Source organism: Vigna umbellata, chromosome 7 (assembly GCF_029865625.1).
Source record: "Vigna umbellata cultivar VRB3 chromosome 7, Vumbellata_1.0, whole genome shotgun sequence".
NCBI classification, from domain to species: Eukaryota; Viridiplantae; Streptophyta; class Magnoliopsida; order Fabales; family Fabaceae; genus Vigna; species Vigna umbellata.
The window spans coordinates 25,607,876-25,632,224 of record NC_142171.1 but is presented as its reverse complement, the minus strand read 5'-3'; the positions used below and the strand labels follow the sequence as shown (position 1 = coordinate 25,632,224).

The 24,349-nt window shown below is 30.6% G+C and overlaps 3 protein-coding genes across 3 annotated transcripts; 1 reads left to right on the top strand and 2 right to left on the bottom strand.

The window, feature by feature from the left end:
• Positions 1-2,149: 2,149 nt before the first annotated feature.
• LOC124828844 (patatin-17-like) lies at positions 2,150-4,230 on the bottom strand. Its single transcript, XM_047302232.2, has 7 exons — positions 4,028-4,230; positions 3,759-3,943; positions 3,496-3,649; positions 3,243-3,422; positions 2,913-3,155; positions 2,613-2,782; positions 2,150-2,482 (listed from the first exon to the last, which is right to left on the bottom strand). The coding sequence occupies exons 1-7, from the start codon at positions 4,205-4,207 to the stop codon at positions 2,335-2,337; spliced, it is 1,260 nt and encodes a 419-aa protein (XP_047158188.1). The 5' UTR covers positions 4,208-4,230; the 3' UTR covers positions 2,150-2,334.
• Positions 4,231-6,371: 2,141 nt separating this feature from the next.
• LOC124828849 (patatin-2-Kuras 1-like) lies at positions 6,372-8,413 on the top strand. Its single transcript, XM_047302237.2, has 7 exons — positions 6,372-6,572; positions 6,662-6,846; positions 6,959-7,112; positions 7,192-7,338; positions 7,438-7,686; positions 7,765-7,934; positions 8,028-8,413. Exons 1-7 carry the CDS (start codon positions 6,393-6,395, stop codon positions 8,173-8,175), a joined length of 1,233 nt encoding a protein of 410 aa, XP_047158193.2. The 5' UTR covers positions 6,372-6,392; the 3' UTR covers positions 8,176-8,413.
• Positions 8,414-20,208: 11,795 nt separating this feature from the next.
• Positions 20,209-23,802, bottom strand: LOC124828848 (patatin-like protein 1). The gene is made up of 7 exons (XM_088095243.1): positions 23,791-23,802; positions 22,155-22,336; positions 21,403-21,568; positions 21,162-21,307; positions 20,722-20,974; positions 20,432-20,601; positions 20,209-20,314 (listed from the first exon to the last, which is right to left on the bottom strand). Exons 1-7 carry the CDS (start codon positions 23,800-23,802, stop codon positions 20,209-20,211), a joined length of 1,035 nt encoding a protein of 344 aa, XP_087951369.1.
• Positions 23,803-24,349: the final 547 nt, after the last annotated feature.

Genomic DNA, 24,349 nt, shown 5'->3' with positions numbered 1-24,349 from the left:
AAGTAATCAGAAATCATACAATAACACAATTTTCTTTATGACATCTTAATACTTACATTTAAGTAAGGAAAATAGCTTGAAAATCCTCATTAACAGCCTCTTCCCCTACACTTTTGTTTTCTCTTTCCCTACATTTTCACAATCGTGCTGAGTCACAAATTGTTGCTCCAGTCGTGAAATAGTGTCGATCTTTATGCCATGAGTCTTCACCGCATTGTGTTTTGTAAAACCTACGCCGTGAGGCTCTTTTATAAAACTCTCCACACTGCACTACGAGGCTCCTCCATAAAGCTCTTGACATTGTGTCGCAAAACCCTTGTTACAAGTCTCTTCTTTAACTAGTGACCCTTTGAAACCCCATGCACTCTCCGCTAGATTTCAGTTACAAATTAGACCATTAGAACATACCAACATCTTTTAATAAAATAATTCCAATTCTAAAGCATTTCAAAACCTAATAACAACTAAAATTCAACACATACATTCATTTCACAAACATGCAAACTTACTTCAAAACTCAAGCACTAAATTAACAAAATATAATACTAGTTTTCCTTACCTTACACCGAAGCTACGAAACTCTAAGAATGAACACCATTTGCTTCCCGCACAAGAAACTCTAAAAACATCTACGAATTACCAAATTGTAATAGGGAAGAGTCCTTAAGACCACAAATTGACAAAAAACCAAAAAATGAACACTAAAGATACATGCGTCAGGGTTTCCTAAGCATGATCATAAACAGAGAACGAAAGAAAAAAGAAGTAAAAACTTACTTGTCCTAAATGAAAAACTAATCGGTTAGAAATAAAAATTACTTTTTTTTTGATCTCATAGAAACTTTCTGATTGTCAAACATATAATCAATGTGTAAGATAATCTAGGAAGAATGTAGAAAACTCTAAAAAACGTGATTTCTAGAAAGATAATACATTTTAAAATAATGAAATTCGTTTATAATAAAACTATTTAATATTAAAATAACCTAGTTTCACTATTTTTAGACTACCACCACTTCTAAAATATCATTTTCTAGAGTTATTATATAATTTAACTTCATCCAACTTCAAGAGTCTAAATTAAAAATTATATATGAGTTGTGTTTTTTGGTTATCCAATGTTTATATTAATGACCTTCAATACAAAAAAGTTATGCATGTTCAGTATTAATCAAATAATGTTTTTACTATTTCATATAACATTAATATATATATATATATATATATATATATATATATATATATATATATATATATATATATATTGATGTACTTTGTAACGTCAGTTGTTGTTGAATGCGTAAATTCATTACTTTGTTGTTGAATGCGTAAATTCATTACTTTGTTGTTGAATTCGTAAATGCATTACTTGTTTTCTTCTTATTTGTTTCTCTTTTCTATGGGTATGATTTGTGATAATATCATTTTTTAGTGTCCTAATTCTAATGTGATGCTAAATTTCATATAAATAAAAAGTATATTTATGCTAGGATGATATTAATATTGACTTAGTCAATATCTACAGAGTTCGATTAATCTTACACACTAATGTAAAGTACAAAAAGAGACTTCTACGATGTTAAATAACGACATTTAAAAAATCAACATCATAAGAAATTATGTAGTGATAGTATTTGTAATTTTTGTGACCTGTCATTAAAAGTGAGATAGATGAGAACAACGATGTTATACAGAGAACCATTGTTAAAAATGAAATTCTTTCGACCCAGCTTCTTTTTCTTAGACAACTTCATTTTAAAATACTTTGACAACATTTTAACACAATTAACGTGTCATTCTGTCATTCTGTGATTGGTCCATGTTGGTGTTTATGATTATTATTATTGATTGTGAAGTAATTTTGGATTAATCACATAATGATACGTATACAATGTTAAAATATTGTCAAAAGTATCATTTTTCTTTAGCTTTTCCTCTTCCCCTATACTTTTGTTTTTCTCTTTCCTTGCATTTTTACAATTGTGGCCAGTCACAAACTGTTGCTCAAGTCGATAAATAGTGTCGATCTTGACACATGCCACGAGTCTTGGCCGCACTGTGTTTTGTAAAATCTATGTCGTGAAGCTCTTTTACAAAGCTCTTATGTGAGTGAATTGTGTCTATCTAGAAAAGGCAAGAAAAACAAAGAAGCAATAACTTCTTAATTAGAAGTGACGTAGAATTAACCTTGTTTTTACAGTAGGGAGGATGCTTGGTATATTATTCATGGTTCTTGCTGGCTGTAAGAGTTGCACAGAACTCATATATATATATAAGCCATCAACCTTATTCTGTAGATAGTACAACAAGCATGGATAACTAATACAAATGACATCACATAACTTTGGTCTTTTGAAATGCCCAATTTGCTTTAGTTTTGTCAGAAGGAACCCTAAGAGTTTCAAGAAAAGGTCTTCCTCCTTTCTCTACAGATTTTTGCTTCAGACGATGCTGTCTTTCTCCATACAAAATATCAGCAAGCCTTCATAACAACATAAAAACATTCCCCACAAAATCAGAATTAGATATTATACATATCTGAACCATCAGCCACGGTAGGTTTTAGGTATTAAAATTGATGTATAAAATTAATAATTGAGTAAATATTTCACCTGTCAAGAGCCTCAGCATTTGTTCCTACGCCTTCTTCTACGGAGAAAGTGTTCAAATTGATCTTCTTAACTTTTTCTTCTAAAAGTTCTTTCCCAGTCTGTTCAAGACCGTCCATGTTTTCTTTTGCAACTTCAACCAAGCTGGAGTGAGCAGGATCCAATTCGTATTCCTGTCATTGATTACTTGAGCAGTGAATTATTCAAAGATAAACAATTCAAACCAATAAATAATTTATAAGAAAGTGTTGGAAATATTAGAATAATTTAAAAAATAATTTTAATGGTGTCTTGTTTGTAAACCTGAATTCGAAGGTAGGTAATGGCAGGTTGTTGGAAGAGTGAACCATGATAGTACTCTGTCATGGAGGTAGTTGCACGATCAATGAAAGTGATCCCATGAATAAGCCATTCCCAATCGCTCCATGTGGCAGCCATTTCAACATCCAAATCCGGCTGAGTTTCTTTTGTTCCAGTTCCCAAAGACAATACAAGTATTCTGGAATACTTATTGTGTCGTAGTGCTTCACTCACGGTTGCTCTAGTCTGATAAAAAAGTATAAGTATCCATGCATCATAATTTACATCTAATTAATTTTATTATATTTGTAATAAATAGCGAAATTAATTTACCGGATTCCCATTTACTAAGCTCTCATCAAGGATACTAAACATACTCAAGTCCGCACCGCTAATCAAATTGAACTCAACACCATCATTCTCAAAATAGTAGGGTGGTAGAATAGTGGGTGCTGCCGAAGCCGATATGCTTATATCCGACATCAAGGCATTGAAGTACGGATACCTTCCAAGCTACATCACCAAAAAATTATGTTACTTATTTTTTTCAGTAAAGAAATATATAATATATGCATACGCTGCTAACCTTGTAGTTTGAGAATATAACTGGTTTTTGTGTCTTGATATCGAAAGTTGGGATGACAACATTGGTCAATGTTTGATTAAGTCGTGTATCCTTAAACACTTCACGACTTATGTTGTGTAAAAACTCTCCATCGAATATGGGACCGTTTCCAGGTCTTCATGTTGCTCGTTTACAAACACAAACCAAAGCATGTTATTATTTGTTGCTGTCAATTGTTAATATTGATGATGTTGGGAGAATATTAATTGATGTTATTATTATACCTAGATTTATTCAATACATGAGGGGCGTTTTCTTTGTAGAAGTCTAGAATTTGTGCAGGAGTAAAGGCAGGACGAGTAGGATCATCAAGGCTTGGGGTGGCTAACAGAGCTGTTATGAGTCCACCAGTGCCAGTCCCTCCTATCACATCAAAGTAATTTGCTAAATCTGCATTTGGATCCTTGGCCTGCATTCAACTTAACCTCATAAACATTCATTCATACATACAGTTTCAGTACATGAATATATAGTATTAACAGTAAGAATGAACCTTAAGAGCCTTATCTAGGTAATCAAGAACAGTTGCTGGAATAATCCCCCTGATACCACCACCATCAATACTCAGAACAGTTAATACGTTTCCACTGTCAGATGGAGTCAGTTTTTGGATACTGAATCCACCGATCAGTTGCCCAGCAAACAGCAAAACAAAGAAAACCAAATGAGCCATGAATTTCTTCACAAGGTACTATAGAAGTAGTTCAGAGAACTGTGTGATTTATGCTGAAATGTAAGGCCTATTTATAGAGTTTTTTTGCAGGATACATACATGTACCATTATTAAACAAATGTTAGGCACAGCTTATTTTATGCATGATAATGGTGCTTCTCATTGCTTACATAAGAAGCGGCAGAGTTTTAAATGGTTCCAAACGGAAAGGATAATACAATTAAATCCAATCCATCATATTACGTATATTTTAATGAAGAATGCGTAAAACGTTCTCCCCTTTATTTAATACAAATTGTTTTAAACATTTACTTTTTCTTTATATTTTGAACAAGTATGATATCATGTATATAACAGGTAGAGACTGAAGTTCAACCATTTTCTAAACCGCTAAAATATTTAAATTTGTTATAGACCAAAAATTATTAATTCCCAAATATTTATATTTTTTTACCGATTTAATCATTGAAAATTTTTTATAGACCAAAAATTATTAACTACTAAATTATATATAACTTAAATTACCGATTTAAGTTATAGACCGAAAATGCTTAAATATTTCACAGGTTTTGCAGTACATAGTTCATTATTACAAAAGCACAAGTTTTCACAGGGAAAATATTTTTTACAAGGAAAATAGTTAACAGACACCGTTTTTAAACTTAGAGGCTTTATTAGAGTCCAATTTGTTCTCCTATCAGAATTACCTAATATGTTGAATTTGTAGTCCAAGGGAAAGCTCAGGTAATCTTGTTGGAAAATGTTTTAATTGCGATAGATTAACTATTTTCATTTAAAACTCTGCCGCTTCTTATGCAAAAAAACTCTATAAATAGGCCTTACATTTCAGCATAAGTTACACAGTTCTCTGATATAGTTCTCTGAACTACTTCTATAGTTCTTTGAACTACATCAAATTGTTAATGATTTGCAAGACGAAATACCAACCCAAAAAACTCCTAGAACAATAAATGTGAGAGGTTATTCCATGTAAATCTCTTATTACAAATCACTATTGAGAAATGCATTGTTGTCATCTCGTGGATAATAAAGAGATCATTTTTGGAGAGTATACGCGACTATAAATAAACTAAGAAAAGCCATATTTTTAATAGGAGAAAAAAATATATGGATAAGTCAAACACAAAGGTAACAAAAAAGAGGTTAGAAGAGCTGACATTCGAAGAAGTTATGGATGAATAGGGGAGAGAAACCATACAAATCCAAGATTCTCTAATCAAAGTACTTGAAAAAGAAAAAAGAGCAACATTGATGCTCTGAATAGCTGCTTGAGAGAAGACGAGACCGTATGGCAGAGAACTCGACGCTCTGAATTGCTAATAGACATGTCACCATGCACGACGAAAAATGGAGCAAATTTACAACTTCAAAAAGCGTTTAGAGCGTGTAGGAGTTTCGATGAAGGCGTCCTTGATGACATGGTGATCGTATGGTAGAAACGACCAAAACCATGTGATCGTCGCTTGAAACTAGAACTCTAATAAATGACACCTTAGATAGGGTTGTCGCTGGTGATGATTTTCAAAACCATAAAAATATAAGATTCTCCAATTAAGATTTTCCAAAATTTGAATGATTTTAAAAACTAGGTGATTATTTTTAATATATATTTTTATAAAAGTCATAAAAAACAAAGAGTTAGAATTGGATTATTCAGAATTATAACAGTTCTTTACAAAAATGATTGAGAAAAAATGTCAAAAAATGTAGACTCGTAGGTGTCCACATAGTTTTTGTTCTTGCTTGCATTGGGGACCTAAAGTTTTATGCATGATGTATGTTTTTCTATTTCAAAATATTTATAATTACCGACAACACTGGATATTGTGTGCTTGGTTGGCAGAGAATGAAAGTTAGACTCAAATTAACTTATTCAGTATTCTCTACCTGTTATATGCATGATATCATACTTGTTCAAAATAAAAACATAACATAAATGTATAAATAAGTTTGTCTTTTATAATGGAGAGAAAACGTTTTACGCATTCTTCATTAAGAGATACGTATTGTGTTATCCTTTCCTTTGGGAACCATTTAAAATTGTGCAGCTTATGTAAGCAATGAGAACCCTTGTGAAGCAAGAAAATCTATAAATAGGCTTTACATTTAAGCACAAATCACACAATTATCTCAACTACTTCTATAGTACCTTGTGAAGCAATTCATGGCTCATTTGGTTTTCTTTGTTTTGCTGTTTGCTGGGCAACTGATTGGTGGATTCAGTACCCAAAGGTTGCCACCACCAAACAATGGAAACATTATAACTGTTCTGAGCATTGATGGTGGTGGTATCAGGGGGATTCTTCCAGCAACAGTTCTTGATTACTTAGACAAGGCTCTTAAGGTTCATTCTTAATTTTAATACTATATATACTGAAACTGTATGAATGAATGAAGGTTTATGAGGTTAACTTGAATTTTGTTGAGTTGCAGGCTAGGAATCCAAATACAGATTTAGCACATTATTTTGATGTGATAGGAGGAACTAGCACTGGTGGACTCATTACAGCTATGTTAGCCACCCCAAGTCCTCATGATCCTAGTCGCGGTGCCTTTACTCCTGCACAAATTGTAGACTTCTACAAACAAAATGGCCCTCATATATTCAATGAATCTAGGTATAATAATAACACTGCTATTCTCAGAACATCATCAATATTAACAATTGACAGCAACAAATGATAACGTCATTTCGTTTGTGTTTCTGATGACGAAACAACCAACATGCAGACCTGGAAACGGTTCCCAATTCGATGGAGAGTTTTTACATAACATAACTCGTGAACTGTTGAAGGATACACGACTTAATCAAACATTGACCAATGTTGTCATCGCAACTTTCGACATCAAGACACAAAAGCCGGTTATATTCTCAAACTATAAGGTTAGCAGCATATGCATATATTAATTTCTTGATACAATAAAATCGAAACACCAATTAATATAATGTTTGGCTGATGCAGCTTGAGAATGCTCCGTACTTAAATGCGTTGTTGTCGGATATATCGATATCGACTTCAGCTGCACCGACTCAACTACCACCTTACTATTTTGTGAACGATGGTGTTGAGTTCAATATGGTTGATGGTGGTTTTGCAGCTGGGAATCCGGTAAATTAATTTAGTTATTGGTTACTTAAAATCACATGTGAGTTGTGATAGCATGCATGGATATATCAAGTTTAACAAAATCAAGTTTGGTTTGATCAGACACAACCAACAATAAGTGAAGTGCTACAACACAATGAATATCCGAATATCTTGGTGTTGTCTGTGGGAACTGGAACAGAAAAAATTAAGGAGACCTTTGATGCTCAGACGGCTGCCAATTGGAATCCATCGGAATGGATATCTCCTGCGATTGGTTTCCTTGGTCGTGCTCCTACACCATGGACTGAATACTACCTTGAATCACTCTTCGTAGGCTCCCAACCTGGCGATATATACCTTCGAATTGAGGTATATATTTCTTTTTATTTCTGGACAGTTATTTATAGCATTGGATTATATATTGATGAATCATGTCATCCATGACAGGAATACGACTTGAATCCTGATTTCTCCAACCAAGTTAATGCCTCACAAGAAAGCATGAACGGCCTTGAAGAGACCGGAAAACAATTGTTACAAGAAAATGTTGTAAAGTTGAATTTGGATACTTTTGATCTTGAAAAACTTCAGCTGAAAAATTCGGAGGGTCTTGACAGGTGAAAAGAAAAATGAATTAATTACCTTTCAATTTACTCAACTATTAAATTTTACTAGTTTTGAGGGGATTGCTTTTATGTATTTTTATGAAGGATTGCTGATATTTTGCTTGGAGAGAGACAACGTCGTCTGAAACGGAAATCTATCGAAAAGAGAGGAAGACCACTTCTTGAATCTCTTAGGGTTTTTTCTGACAAAGCTCAAGCGACTTCGGCACTCCTAAGGAACCTTTTTATTTAATGTCAACTGTATGACCTTGGATTAACTCTCTCTTCTGTCCTTTATTCACGCTCGTTGTACTATCTAGAATAAGCAAGGCATTTGAGTTATATGTAACTCTTGTGGCTGCCAAGCATCTCTGTTTAAGAAAAGGTTCACACTCCATGAGAGTTCTATGCAGCTCTTATTGAAAGAACTATGAATGTAATAAGTGTCAATGTATAATATTATGCTCTACGTATGTGAGTTTTTTTGTTTCTTTTTCCTTTGTGATTTAAGATGAAAACAATAGGTTAACACAACTACCATCGTGTGAAATTCGTTTTTGACATCAAGATATTGTATCAGTTCAAAATAAAAACTGTGACAAATTAAAAATTTAAAAGATATTACGTCATTTTCATAAATTGTATACTTTAGGTTGTTCCATGGATATAATACGTTTTGGAAAGTCCCACGTCGCCTACGATAAACTATGGAGCAAGTCCAAGATGTTTTTTATCCGTAGTCTAAGACACTTTGAGTTATTGTTTGACTTTTCTTATATTTTTGTAGGAGCATGTTGTTAGGTGTAGTTAAATTCTTACCGTAGAAAGTATGGATCTATTTGGGGTCAAAAAATTTGAGATATTTTTCTATTTGCACTAGATTTTCCTCATATTTGGAGCTCCTACTTATATTCTTGTGTTTATTGTGTTGATATGGTAGTAGGATAAAGACAATGCAGTTTTCTCCCACAATTGGTATCATAGCTTCTGATTCAGTACGATTTTTCTTAGTATTCTTTGTGATTGGAACTTAGTTTGATCTTCTACAACAAAAAGATAAATTTCTTGTTGCTAGATAATCATCCTTATTTGCTAAAGTTGCAATGAGAAATTTAAAGGAAAGATCAATGTCATGGTCGTGTATGCGCACTGAAACTACATTAGAGGTAAAACAAGTATATATTAATAATTACAACAGAAAAAAACATGAACATACACTTAGGGATTTATTCACCAAAATATACACACAAAAATACTTAAAATCAATCGTTACCTAACTAAGGGATTGCTATCACACATAATTGTGACATTTGCTGTCAGACCTTGGAAATTTAACCCAAACCCCACCTGTTTAATCTCATTTAATGCACCCAAAACCCCTGCTCAGAATCATTAAAACGCACTCAAAACTCTGTAAACTGATGCCAGGTGTCAAGAATGGAAGATTCGAAAATCAGTAGTGGAGGACAGGTGTCTACAGGAGAGCGCACGTCCGGTTGGATGTGGGGCAGACAAAAATGATTTTCTGAAAACCCTACCCACTCTCCTCTGCATGCACCTTCTCCTTTCCAAATTCTGATTTTTCCATTTCCTCCTCCTTCTCTCTAGAAGTTTCCCTTCTCTCTACTGTAACTCATCCATCTCCTCTCCGATCATCATTCAGAGACCATAGGAGTATTCTCGGCGTCCCAAGCTTCCTCTTAAACCGAACAAATTTCAAGTTTGAGCTGGTAAGTTTCTCTTCTTCGTCGTGCGTTCTTTTGTTACATGCAAAGCCAAATTCTGGTTGCATGAAGGAGGTATAGTCTAAGTTATTCTTGATTTTTGGTTAGATTTAGTTGGAAGAGCTAAGTGATCTTTGAGGGTAGAAAGCTGTAGGCGGACGAACCCAAAATCTTACGTTTAGGACGTTTCACTCACTGATCCAGGTAAGGGAAGCTTATTTAATTTAATCTGTATGTAGTTGTTTTGTATGAACGTCCGTTGTTTGACTGAGTGAATATGGTGCATGCTGGTTGATATGTATGGTAATGGTTGATATGTATGAATGTGAATATGAGTAATCGTTTTGGAGTATGAATTATAACTATGGATTCTATGAAGTATTTAAATTGATATTTGGAGTGAAGTTATAAGGTTATGAACCGATGTGTTGAAATTTGAATTTGAGATAAATGAAAATCTGAATATGAAATGTTCACTATGATAATTTACGTTCGTCATCGAACGGTCCTCTACCGTTCGGTTTTTCTAGTAAACTGTTTAAAATTGGAATTCTTTCATTTGGAGAGAATTCTAATCGAGGACGAGCGTCCTCATGTGGAACACTATGTTTGAGCGTTCGTCCAAGCATAGTTGTACCCGGATATCCGAAATGAAGTAATATACCCTCATACTTTAAGACTAGTAGTGCTCGGTCTTATACTTAGCGCTCGTAATAAGTGGCGCTCGGTCTTACACCTAGCGTCCGTACTAATTAGTGTTCGGTTTTATACCTAGCACTCGTAATGAGTAGTGCTCGGTCTTATACCGAACGCTCATACTTGTTTTTAATTATCAAGCTTGTTGAAATAGCGTTCGTCCAACTTCAGTAATATTTTCCTTTACCATGTTCGACTGGCATTGAATTTCCGTATGTGAACTATTCTAAATATAATTTCTTAACATCATGATTAGTCTTCTTTTATTGGATCCGGCCTAAGGCCTCCATATTTGACTTATTCCTTAAGTATTGGTTTGAACTCGAGAGTTAGTTCATCCAACTGACTCACGTGGTAAATACCGTTCGTCACATATTGCACTAGTTTTCTCAATTTATTTCTTAAATCCAAAAGTAACTCTCTTAGTCTTATTCTGTTCTAAATGGGAAAATTGTCGATATCATTCTTATCGTTCGTCCTCGTTCTAAAGGGGTCTGAACGTTCGGTATTTTATATTCTTAGGGCAAATGATGAATTTAAATGTATTGGAAATGAAAGAGAAAATTGAGAAAAGTGATAGTGAAAGATGAAAACGAGATTGAGTATGAATAAAATTATGTGAAGTTGAACGAGCATTCTGGAGAGGAACGACTCATGTATTGAATATTTGAAATTGGTAAAGTATGACTGTGGGCATGCTAATGCTGACAGTTCATCCTGATGTTCTGTGAGTACTCATCCTCACATAAAAAAGAATAGATCATGTGTGGAAAGAACAGAAAGTACTAATCCTTAGGACCAAACGACCTATTGTGAAGCAGAGACTAAACAACAGAGGCCCGTTACATACCGAACGACATATTGTCAAATCAGAGAAGAAGGAACGAAATTGCGTAGAGGGACACGTCAGCAGAGGAAGAATATTAAATGTCGTGATTTCATTCTGGAATAGTATGTGGAATTTTGTGTCTCTTCTGCACTTCTTTCTATGCATTCTCTGGTGTTTTCTTTTCTTTCCCTTTGATGTGTATTTTTGCTCTGACTGTAAAGGGAATCTTATCCCTAACCGACACTTTTACTCCTTCTAGAAGCTTAGATAATACTTCTATTAAGAGCATTACGGCGTTGCCCTAATTTTTTCCATCGAGTGCAGGTTTCCTTTCACTGATATTTGGTTAACTTTAGTACTGTTGGAATCGGTACTGTTACATATTCTCATAGTTTCTCTCATTTTAATTTCAACCTCTTTTAAAAACTCATAAATTATATATTTTTTAAAATATTTGTAAATATCGTTATCTGCTAATTGAAAAAAATTTGTGAGTTTTTTTTATATAAAAGTATCCGATAAGTAACAAAACATTAAATATGATTTTTTCATGTGTATCAAATAGCGAATAAGTACTATTCATACCGATCAACCCAATATGAAATCCACACTTTTAAGATTGGTTATACTTTTAAATTTTAATTATTTAATGCAATAGTCATAATATATCAAGACTATGCCCAGACGTTTTTGTATGGTCACTTTTATCATCATTCACTTTATTTATTCTATTCTATTTGTTTTAGTTTAAACTATATTTATACATATATTAGTAGTAAGTTGCCGCACTAATTCTTTAAAAATACTAAAAAATCAAAATATTTTTTTTAAGAACTACTTATTGATTTTTCATTATAAATGAAAATACATAACAAACGAGGTTAATCCTTGTTTGATACAATTTAATTTAAAAAAAGAAGTTATTTTTGAAGTAAGGAATGATGGTCGAATTATAATAATTGTATATTTATTTTAAATTAATAAATTTATTCTAATAGTATGATTATTCTATAGTAAACTTTTGAAAATAGTGATTAAGACAACTTATTTTAATCGAAATATTTTTTATAAATTGAATTTGAGTAAGATATAATTAATAGAGTACGGGAAACCAGTGAAACTATAATAATTACTGACATTGATATGATAATTAGTAATAAGATAAATTAGTGAAAGTATAATATATTTTTAACTTTAAATTTGATAAACTGACTTAGATAACATTATAATTGATATGATAATTAGTAATAAGATAAATTAGTGAAAGTATAATATATGTTTAACTTTTAATTTGATCAACTGACTTAGATAACATTATAATTGATAATAATACGAAAAGTTAGTTGAGTTAAAATAATCATATAATTCTGATAAATTGATGCTTGATGTTATGAAAATTAATAGATGGAAGTTTAGAATAACATAAGAGATAGTGTTGCATTTTATTATAATAGTTAATGACTAGCATATGTATTTGATTTAATGTATGAGTAAGTCAGGCTACCGAAAAGCAAATGCATTTTTAGTGATATGAGTAGTCAAATCAATTCCTTTAAGCTATCCTTCAATTGTATAGTCTCATACCTATACAGTCTCCAGATCCCTCTCATTCCGGTGTATGTTCGATTCATCCATGTGTCCCTTCCACTCGAAACCTGCCAGGAGTCACTCCTTGTCCGTGCCCCTTGCACCATGCCTCTTGTACCAGCGTCACTCCCCGCCCTCGTCTCAGTGCCCGGATGTCACAAGTAACACATGTATTTGATTTAATGTAGGAGTATTTTAGAAAATAAGTCTAGATCATGTTAAAGTTTTAATATATCATACGATATGACTTGTTAACTTATTAAACTTATATTTAAATAGAAACTATAAAATTATTTTTTTTAAGTAGTTGTATATATAGGTATATTTGAGATATCTTCCTGGTAATGCAATATTTATGTTTTTGTTTGAAAAAAAAATTTGTATAGTATGAAAAACTAATACTTTTGGGATGCTAGGGGCTTGAAGTGATACTTGATGATTAATGGGTTTATCACATAAATGGGGATTTGTGAACACGTCTACATAAATTAAGAAAATTATGAAAATAAAAAAGGTTAAAATTTGGAAATCTTATTAAAAGAAAATTTTAATTTCAAATATAAAAATATTAAATTTAATAATTTACTATTTAGTTAAGCAATGAAATATCAAAAAACTATTAAAGTAAATCATTAAATAAAATATAGTTTTCTACTTAGTATATAATATTAATAAAATTATTTAATAATAACTATATTATACAACAATATAATTTCATCACTAAAATATAAATATAAAATATAAGATGTTGCATATGGTGCTGTGGCCCGAGAGATTGGAGAGGAGGGGGACAAACTTGAGATTTGTTTTCAAAGTTATGCATTTTAATTTTTAGACAGTGTAATTAAAATTGTTTTATATCCTTTTTTATTTTTATTGGACAATTTTTTTAGAACTATTATGTTATGAATAAATTATGTCGTTTAAATGTTAAGGTTTTGAAATTTATCGATTTTTGAATAACACGTGACATCCTAGAATTTGAGGGATTACAAGAAAGGAAGAAGAGAAGTGTGAAATGGTAACCTACATTTCTTTTACAATTATAACCCTAGACGAGATATATGGTTGTGATTATTTGTTAAATCGTTGCAGAAAATAGATACAACAGCGGTTGTTCAAATAACCAAGGTTATATGTCTCTCCTAGAAAAAAAAAAAAGTTGACAATTTTGAATTTTTGTCAACCTTTTGGCCTAGGTTGTTTAGGAAACCACTGCAGAAAGTAAATACGACAGTGATTGCTTAAATAACTGAAGCTATATGTCTTGTTCAAAGAAAAAATAAAAAAATATCAAGATTTTTTAAAATTTTGGCGTACCTTTCACCTTTGATTTTAGATTAAGTGATATCAAAAGTGGTATATACTTTGGTTATTTTATAACCGAGATCTATATGTTTGCAAAATTTTCAAAATTACCACAATGTCGTTCTATACTTTGGTTTCTTCAAAATCAAATCATATTACGCGAATTAATACACAAAATCTACACTAATACGTGAAGTTTTAAATAACTATTTAATAATTAATATTTTTTTCTTTAATAATTTTATTTCAATAACTTGATCAGAGTATTGAAGATAGACCGAAAAAAACGAATACGACTACTTGTAGAACCCTGTTGGATTTATCTACTTAACTGCTGATTGCTATTGTTATATTTTTTTTATTCTTGGTGATGCCAATAGCAATTATTTTTACACGCTTTTATTCGATATTCTATATTCCATGCATTTATAGATGTCTTTCATGAAGACTTGATTTGAATAGGGATATATTTATAAGAATGACATAACTCAGTTTGTCATCTACTACAAAGGAAAAAGAAAATGCATGAATGATACATATTATTACTATCATTATCTTTCCTTATTTATGAGTATAGAATCTACCTACTCTGCTTAACTACTCAATTAGGGTTTATAAATACACAACCTAGTTTATAATACCTCATGTGGTATTCATGTCATTATCTCATAATGATGAATTGTGTGTCATCTTTTGTATAAAAGAATTAGGTTATTTACAATTAAACTAATTGCATGTATTTATTTAAATCATGGTCGGCTTACATGTTCATGTGCTGCTAATTATGCTATTTATTAAATATAGACAAATTTATTTTAATGAAAAAAATAAATTATTATGACCTCAGTACAGATAAGACATATTCCCTTCCGAAGTAGAACCATGTCTTGGCTTTGTTGTTTCAAAGTTCTGTCACATCTAATATATGAATGATTTATTAATTACGAAATTGTCGTAATTATTTTGTTGATATGATGTGAAATATTTTGAGGTTTTGCACTTAACCGTATACCTAAACAATCATAATTGTTGAATATATGAGTTTAAATGTACATAGAAATGAGATCATCACATTCCCATATTAGTTTATATATACCATAGGTTACAAAATTGAACAAAATTAAAATGATAAAAAAAAAAAACTAAGTACAATAATTCATTAACTTTTATAAAAAGAAAGTTTTATAAAAGAGATTAAATGATATGAATTGCAACGTTTAAGAAAATTATCTTATCATGATTAAATTTTATAAAAAGAAAGTTTTTCAAAACTAAAGGTCAAACAATTCAATGTGGTGGATGAATGAATTATTTGATTGATTGAATAGTATTATTGTTCTAACAATTCAAATAAAAAATCAAGTTGCACAAAGTTTTCTTAAAACACATTATCCTTCCTTTATGAGTCTAAAAATTGGCAACGTACGACACAACCAGACACTCTTTCTAAAATACCACTCTACCTACCAATACTTAGCTACTCCATTACGGTTAAGTTCAAAACCTCCAAATATTGAACATACAATATCAAATATCATCAAAATAATTACGTCACTTTCATAATTATTAAATCATGCACATATTATATATGACAGATCTTTGAAACAACAATAGTGTCCTTGTATCATTCATGCATTTTTTTTTTGTATTTTTTTTCTTTGTAGTAAATGACAAACTGAGTTATGTCATTCTTATAAAAATATCCCTGTTCAAATCATGTCTTCATGAAACACATGTATAAATGCATGGAATATAGAAAATAGAATAAAAGCGTAAGGTGTATAAATAATTGATTATGGCATCACCAAAAATAACAAATATAACAATACCAATTAGAAGTTAACTAGATAAATCCAACAGGGTTCTACAGGTTGTAGATTCGTTTTTTGGGTTTATCTTCAATACTCTAATCAGCTATGTTTTTTTTTTCTTTAACATATTTACTTTGTTGGCTCTTCCAAAAATTTATACAAAAAAAAGCCCGATGAAAATGTGAGGAAGAACAAGCTAGTTAAAATCAATATTATAATAATGATTAGGAATGAAAAATATTTTTAATTGTTATAAAACTTTCAACACTAATGAATACTGATAATAAAATGTCCATTTGTTGATGGGACATGTATGAATATCATGATATGTTATCCCTGGATATTTATTGTCCCTAATAATTCTTAGTTAATTTTATTTAAATATTTTTTTTCTTGTAACATGACATATAGCTTCGGTAGGCAATCACTGTCGTATCTATTATCTATAACGATTTTTTAAACAATTAAAGTAAATAGTTTGATCAAAATTTTAAAATTACTACAAGTTTTCTTTTTCTAGGTAGGATATATGGTCTCGACTATAACCATTGTCATATATATTTTTTACAACGGTTTCCTAAACACCCGAGGCAAAAGGGTTTATCAAAATTTTAAAATTGTGACTCGTTTCTTTTTTCTGGGAAGAACATATGACCTTAGTTATTTGGCAACCATTGTCATATCAAATTTTTGCAAGAATTTCCTAAACAACTGAGTCTAAAAGGTTAATAAAAAATCGAGTCTAAAATAGAGTCAGATCTAGTTTTTTTTTTCTGGAAAGGATATATGGTCTCAGTTATTTGAACAACCATCATCGTATCCACTTTCTGCTGCGGTTTTATGAATAATTATTGTCATATGTCTTGTCTAGGGTTATATTCGTAAAAGAATAACAGGTTACTATTTCACACTTCTCTTCTTCGTTCCTCCGTGAATGAGTGTCGTCATTCACTACTCGACTCACTTTGTTCTGAATTGAAGGTCATCCTGAGTGCTCGACCGCCATCACTGCTTTGAACTTCTTTATCGTTGTTCATTACTTGTTGTTGTTCTTGCTTCATTCGTCTTTACCATTGTGGTGAGTGCGATTGGCCTTACACGTGACACACTGTTAGCCACGTCAGAAAAAAAATAACGTCGTTGATCATAGAGGACTAAAAATTACAGTTGATCATGGAGAACTAAAAATTAACGTCGTGACATTTTCTTAATATATTAAAACTTTATATACTGGTTATACTAGAATCGACATAGACAATTGGAGTGGTGACAATTTTGTAATGAATTAGAAGACTTTCTGTATCAATTCTACCTAGAACTAACTTATAAAAAGTTGTAGTGATGGTAATGATGAAGCCTACAAAAGCTTTTATGTCGTTTATGTTAATAACCTGCATAGCAAGTGAAAACTTTTTATAGCGTTTTCATGTATGTCGGTTTCAGAATCGGCATAAAAAACATTTTCTAATCGATATAAAAAGTCTTTATTGCACTAGTGATCCGTCATCAACCCTCACAATTATTGCAAATCAGACTCGTTATTAGCAACTTTCACATAATTTTCATTAACAACTCAAGAATACTCAAGGTGAAAGTCATCACTAAAACGAGTTCGGCCAAGTCATATCCTACCACACATGTATCAACGATGTCATTGTACAAAAATAATGATCAAGACTAACCTCTCTCTAATTATGCAATACGCAATGTTGATTCTAATCAGCATGCATATTTTAGGAAAAAAGCTACATACCTTTACAAAAGCATTTCTTGACAAAACTATAAATCCTTTATAAAAAATTTCTAAAAAAATTGCAAACTTTCTAATGATACATAATTATCAAGTCTTCAGTATACTGAAAATATTTATTGATTTATTTGTAGACAAATTGAAAATCGTTCTCATGAAAAGTTTTGTACACAAAACTTGAAATCTTTCTAAGACAATTTTTTTGAACAAAACTATTGCTTTCACAAAAGTGTTAGGCTAGGAGAGTAACCATGTAATTTCTAGTTAGGGGCTGCAATATTGGGTGATTTGATTGAGTTTAATATTGATAATTTTTGTGTTTGTTATTCTTTTTTAAGATTAGAGTTTTAAATGGATAAATCTACACTATTTTGTTCTATTAAAACATCTTCTTTTACAGTGTCTCTTTGCTGGGCGAGCAGAGTCTCGTTGCTGGGCGAGCCAATCGCTAGGTGAGCTGGTCAACTCGCTGTGCGAGAAAGTCAACATGTGAATAGTGCCGGTCAACTATGAACCGTGCCAATCAACACGTGAATAGTGTCAGATGAATAGTGAATAGTGAATAGTAGAAATTTCAGAAATTTTTTATCTTCTCAAATCCTTATTCATATGCAAAATAAACACATAAAAACATTCATATCGATATAAAATCAATTATATATACAATTTATACAACTTTTCACGAGATTTAACTTCATAAACACATCAAAGGAGATTAAAATAAGTGCTCAATATATGTAATTTTTGACACTTATCAGAATTCCAACCTATTTTGACATCCCTACTTTCGAAAATATAATATTTTTATGTATTTGTTTAAACTTTTTAAAATAATAAGTGGAATTGTTTAAACAAATTTATGTTTTAAGTTGTCTAGAGTATTGAAGCTTATTAGAGCATTTATAAATGTGTTTCATGAAAACTTGATTTGAATAGGGATATATAAATAAATATATATATATATATATATATATATATATATATATATATATATTTACAAGAATGACATAATTCAGTTTGTCATCTAATACAAAGAAAATAAAAATAAAAATGCATGAATGATACATACTATTACTATCATTGTCTTTCCTTATTTATGAGTATAGACACTATCTACTCTGCTTTACTACTCCATTAGGGTTTATAAGTACACAACCTAGTTTATAATACCTCACATGTGTTATTGATGTTATTATCTCATAATCATGAAATGTGTGCCATCTTTTGTATAAAAGAATTAGGTTATTTACAATTAAACTAATTGCATGTATTTATTTAACTCATGGTCGGCTTGTAATCCAATAGATTAAAAGAGATATTATTAGAATATGTTGTGTTGATAGGTTTTGCACTTAACCGTAATGGAGTAGCTAAGTATTGGTAGGTAGAGTGGTATTCTAGAAAGAGTGTCTGGTAGTGTCGTAAGTTGTCAATTTTTAGACTCACAAAGGAAGGATAATGATAGAATATTATGTGTCATTCATGCACAAAATACTTTTCTTTTTATACTTTTTTCTTATACATCACAAATGTAGGTTTTTACATGGTTTTTCTCTCTTGTTATTATTTTCACGAGACCTAAATTTAGTTTTTACCTTTCCGTCCAAATTTAAGTTTCAATGCTTATAAATATGTATGCTATAAAAAAATGAATAATATTTAAGCTTAAGCAAAAACCACACTCTCATTAAAACCAACTTTGACATTATCTCTAACGCTCCTCTTTTAAGTCAAAACTGTGTTTACACATACAACCCCAATTAACTCTACTAAATTACTAAACCTTTCCACCCTAAATGATTTTCTAAGTATACGAGCAACTTGTACTTCAATCTACATTGTTCTAATATATGTTTAACTTTTAATTTGATAAACGGACTCAGATAACAATATATGAGTATTCTGGAAAATGAGTTTAAATCATGTTAAAGTTCTAAAAGAAGATTATATTTATATAAATGATATGACGTGGAGTGTTAAATGATGAAACTCACATGTTTTAAATTAGTACTATAAAATTTATTTAAATCTTTATAAAATTGTGATAGAATTTTTCTTTTATCTTTTACATCTTTGTGGTGTTTTGATATATATATATATGACTTTGTATATAGAAGATATTGTAAATGATGGTGAGATACAACAAAGAGACTATCAAATATTGGAAATGGTAGATTAAGATTATGTATAAATATTTCTGTATATCGGTATGTTTCAGATATAATGTAATGTTTATCGGTAATTCCTGCATCAACGAGCTCTGATTCTCCCAAATACTTTCTCCTCGTCAGTTTTTGCATTCATAAATAATATTGGACAAGGAAATCATATAAAACACAAAAGAAAAGCACCAAACAAGGGATCACTTTTAATAATACATAGTCCTAGCAATGAAGTTACAGACAACTCAAAAGCATTCAACCTTATTACATGATCCATGGTTCCTGCAAATGGGAGTTACATACAACCCCAAAGCATTCAACCTTATCCCACACATCACACATATATTACAACAAACGTACACAACATAATATAATATCACACACATAACATTTATTCATAATACTCAAGTTGCTCTTCTTCAATCAGAAAGAACTTGAACAGTTTCAACCAAAGGTCTTCCTCCTTCTTCCATATACTTCCTTTTCAGACGCAACTGCCTTTCTGCAAATACTTTCTCAGCCAACCTTGAACACAAACATCCTCTCAAAATTAGCATTCAATATATAATCAACTAATTATATATATACACACACATATTAGTTACTGTGGAAAAAAAAACTACAGAAAGTGAGTGTAGGCACCTGTCAAGAGCTTGAGCATTTGTGTGGTCTAGTTCAAATGGCTCAAATGTATTCACATTCATCCTCTTGACTTTTTGGGTCAACAGACCCTTTCCCACCTTTTCAAGGTTATCCATGTTCTTTTTAGAAGCATCATCCATTTCATTCATGGATGGAGGGAGGTTATACTCCTGCAATTACATATATATAATCAATAATTTTAACTTTTACATGTTAAATTAATTATTTTGTTTTGTTTTCTTCTATAATAAGTATAGGAAAACATTATGCAGAAAAAGCTAAGCATATACCTGAATTCGAAGATAGTTTTCGTCAGGTAAGAGGCCAGGGAAGATTGTTGCAAGATAGTAATGAGTCATGTCTGTGCTGAATGCAACTTCACTGATAACATCAATGTGAAAAGGTAGCCATGAAGCTTGGCAGCCAAGATCAAAGATGCCACCTAACTTCTCCTTAGGTTTGGGTATTCCAGTTCCTAATGACAGCATCAAAATTTCCTTATCTCCACTGTGTTGTATCACTTCACTCGCAGCAACCAGGGCCTAAAGTATTCAATCAAACTCTTCAGTTATTTCTACATATTTCTTGCAAAACAATCTCTAGGTCTTAACTAGGTTAAAATCTTACTACTACCATTTGTCAATATATGTAAAAAAATAAAGATATTAAATTGCTTTTTATTCACAAAATATAGATTTAAATCTGAGATAGTGATGAATATATATTTATTGGATTGTTAGCAGCCATAGCACCATCGATCAAATCAAATTTAACACCATCGTTCTGAAATTCGTGGGATGGAAAAAAAGTTGGTGCAGCCGAAGTGGCAAGACCTATGTCTGAGAGCAACGCATTCAAGTAAGTTTGTGTCTTCAGCTGCATCATCATCAAAACCACCACAAACACTTAGCCATCACAAAAGGGTTATTCATATCACACTATATAATATACACAATTTCTACCATTCGAACCTTGAAGCTTGAGAATATAACTGGGTAGATTTTCCGCTCATCGAAAGATGTTATTACCACGTTCGTCAACGTCTGATTCAGTCGTGTCTCTTTCAATAACTCTCTAGCTTTGTTTCGTAAGAACATTCCATCATACTTGGGACATCTGATAGGATCCCAGAGAGGCCTGCATGGTTTTGCATCACAAGAACCAAAACCTTTCAGCAAACTGATTAAGGTAAGAAAAATGATTTTTTTGAGACACCTAAATTTTTTATAGTCATTTGACACACCTAAATTTTTTATATTCATTTGACATAATTTTTACTTATTTTTTCCTCCTTTTTTGAAAAAGGGTAATGATATCATGATACACTTTTACATTCCTTTGACACACACTACAAGGATAAAATGGTTAAAAAAGTGTAAACTTCTGTATTGTTTTAAGAAAGAAGAGAATAAAAAGTAAATAAAGGTAGTGTTAAATGAATGTAAAATATTTAGATGTGTCAAAGAATTTTTACTCTTTGAAAAAATATAAAATTTTACACTTTTATAACTATTTTACCCTTATATCCTGTGTCAAATGAATGTAAGAGTGTGTTATAGTATCATTTCTTTTTAATGCAAAGGTAATAATTAAACCATTTTTATTAAAGTTTACCCAACTACATATACTTCTGCTAAGTTTATAATTTAACTATGATGATATAACATGTCTCAAATATTTGTTATGAGTATGTTAACACAAGTTTTACGAGCTTCATTCTTACCTGAGTTTAAATATATGAGGACCATTTTCCTTGTAGAACTGTACGACTTCTGATGGAGTAAAAAGAGGTTGATTGGAACCAGGTGAGCTTGGAGCTGTTAACATAAGAGTCATGAGTCCACCGGTGCTTGTTCCTGATATCACATCGAAATAATCCGCCAACGATGTTGTTGGATCCTTAGCCTGCAACTCAAACACAACCTCAAATGTTACAATTAATGTATTCAATATTTTTATAAGGTTGTCTCGTGAAATCTTGAGCAGTCCTGTGAAAATATAATGCAACACAGTATACAGATTTTTTTACATTTTCTAATATATCTTAATTTTTATCTGTTGGTTAGGTATATTCTTTTTGCTTAAATAGCTCAAAAGTGAATTAATTAATCTTCTGTGACGAGGTTGTTTGAAATATACTATGCTTGATGTAGATTTACATGGAAATGACTAGGAGTGTATAAATCATTATACAAAAAAGCTTCAGAACAATTGTGAAGGTTCATGATATAACTTTCCCAACAAAGATTGGTTAAAAAGAATTGTAATTAAAGAGATGAACTATCACAATTCTTATTGATAATATAATGTATACCTCAAGTATTATTTAGGTATAATTTTTTTGTGGATAAAAAAAAAACTCTATTTATAAATATATCATTATTTTATTGATTAAAAAAAAAGCTATATTCAACCAAACTAAAATGAGAACATCAATTCAATAGTGAATAACATCAATTAAAATTATAGACAAGTTATTAAATTCATACAAGTAAGTGATACAATTATCATACTTAACTTTTTTCTTCTCCCCCATTTATTAAGCAAATTATATAGAGCATGTTAACTGTTTATGAAAATTATATATATACCTAATTCCATTTCCTCTTCATATGTTGTTTCTTTGTGGAAAATGAACTAAATTCATCAGCCTCATACATTCCTTTAAAAAATTAAATAAATTGTCTCAAATTCTTTTTTTTTTTACTTTTATTTACATTTAAGAATGAAAATCATAAATTTTGGACAATCATTCCATGATATAGAACTTTACAAATTTATATTTATATTAACCATTTAAATGTGAAGTTCTTTATTATTTGAAGAAATAAGAATTATATATAAATTATGATGACTCAAAACAGTCCAAATGAGTTACCACATAATTAATTAAAAAACACAAACACTCTCTCTTTCTATTTAACTTTGACTATTCAAATATTAGTTAATAGTAACATATTCATTGTTTTCTTTTTCATTTTTTTTGTTAACAAATAAAATATATTAGTACATGATTTTTGTAAGATATTTCAGTCCATACATAGTTGACATCAATAAGTACTGAATAACTACGTATAAAAAATAAGATGATAATTTTAATCCAAAACTTTAAAAGAATGAATTTTCCTATTCTTTATTTAATTTTTTTAATCTTTATTTAATGTGAGATTTAAATTCATAGATTTCCAATCCTATCCTATAAACTATACAAAAACAAAGAAAAAAAACAGAAAAACAGGAACTAAGTAAAAAGATCTCTAATATCCTCATCCTTGCAGTTATTGTTAATTTCTGCAAAAAATTTCCAATCAAACAATTGCAGTTATTGTTAATTTCTTGATTGAATAAATTGACCATACTTTATTCTCCATCTTGTAGAATCATTGTCTCCTCTGTTATTATGTATCAATAAAATCGTCACAATTCCTTCACTAACAGAAAAAAACATCTAAAAAAATGAATAATATATATTGATATATTAGGACAGTGCAGCATAGATTGGATTAAAAAAAAAAACTCTTATAGAATATTGAGTCAGACTTTTGTATTAAAAATCTAACTCCATAGTCAAAGTGAAGGAAAAAATGATAAAAAAATTTAAAGAAAAGAACAAATAAATTAAGCCTGTGGAAATTTTACTTTAATATATTAGGATAAAAAGTACATATTTGTTTATTCTTCTAAAATTTTAAATTATGTTTCTATTGTTAAATTCCAGTTTTAGTCATCAAATATTTTTCTCTTTCCAACTCTGAAGTCTCTATTCTATACCTGAAATTAGTATTAATTTTAAGATAAACCATATTATTTAATTTGGAAATAAAAAAATGCAGAGGTACGCACATTTATTACTTCATCCAATTAAATTATTCGTAACAAAGATTTTAAAACATTGATGAATTTTATTCACGAACTCAA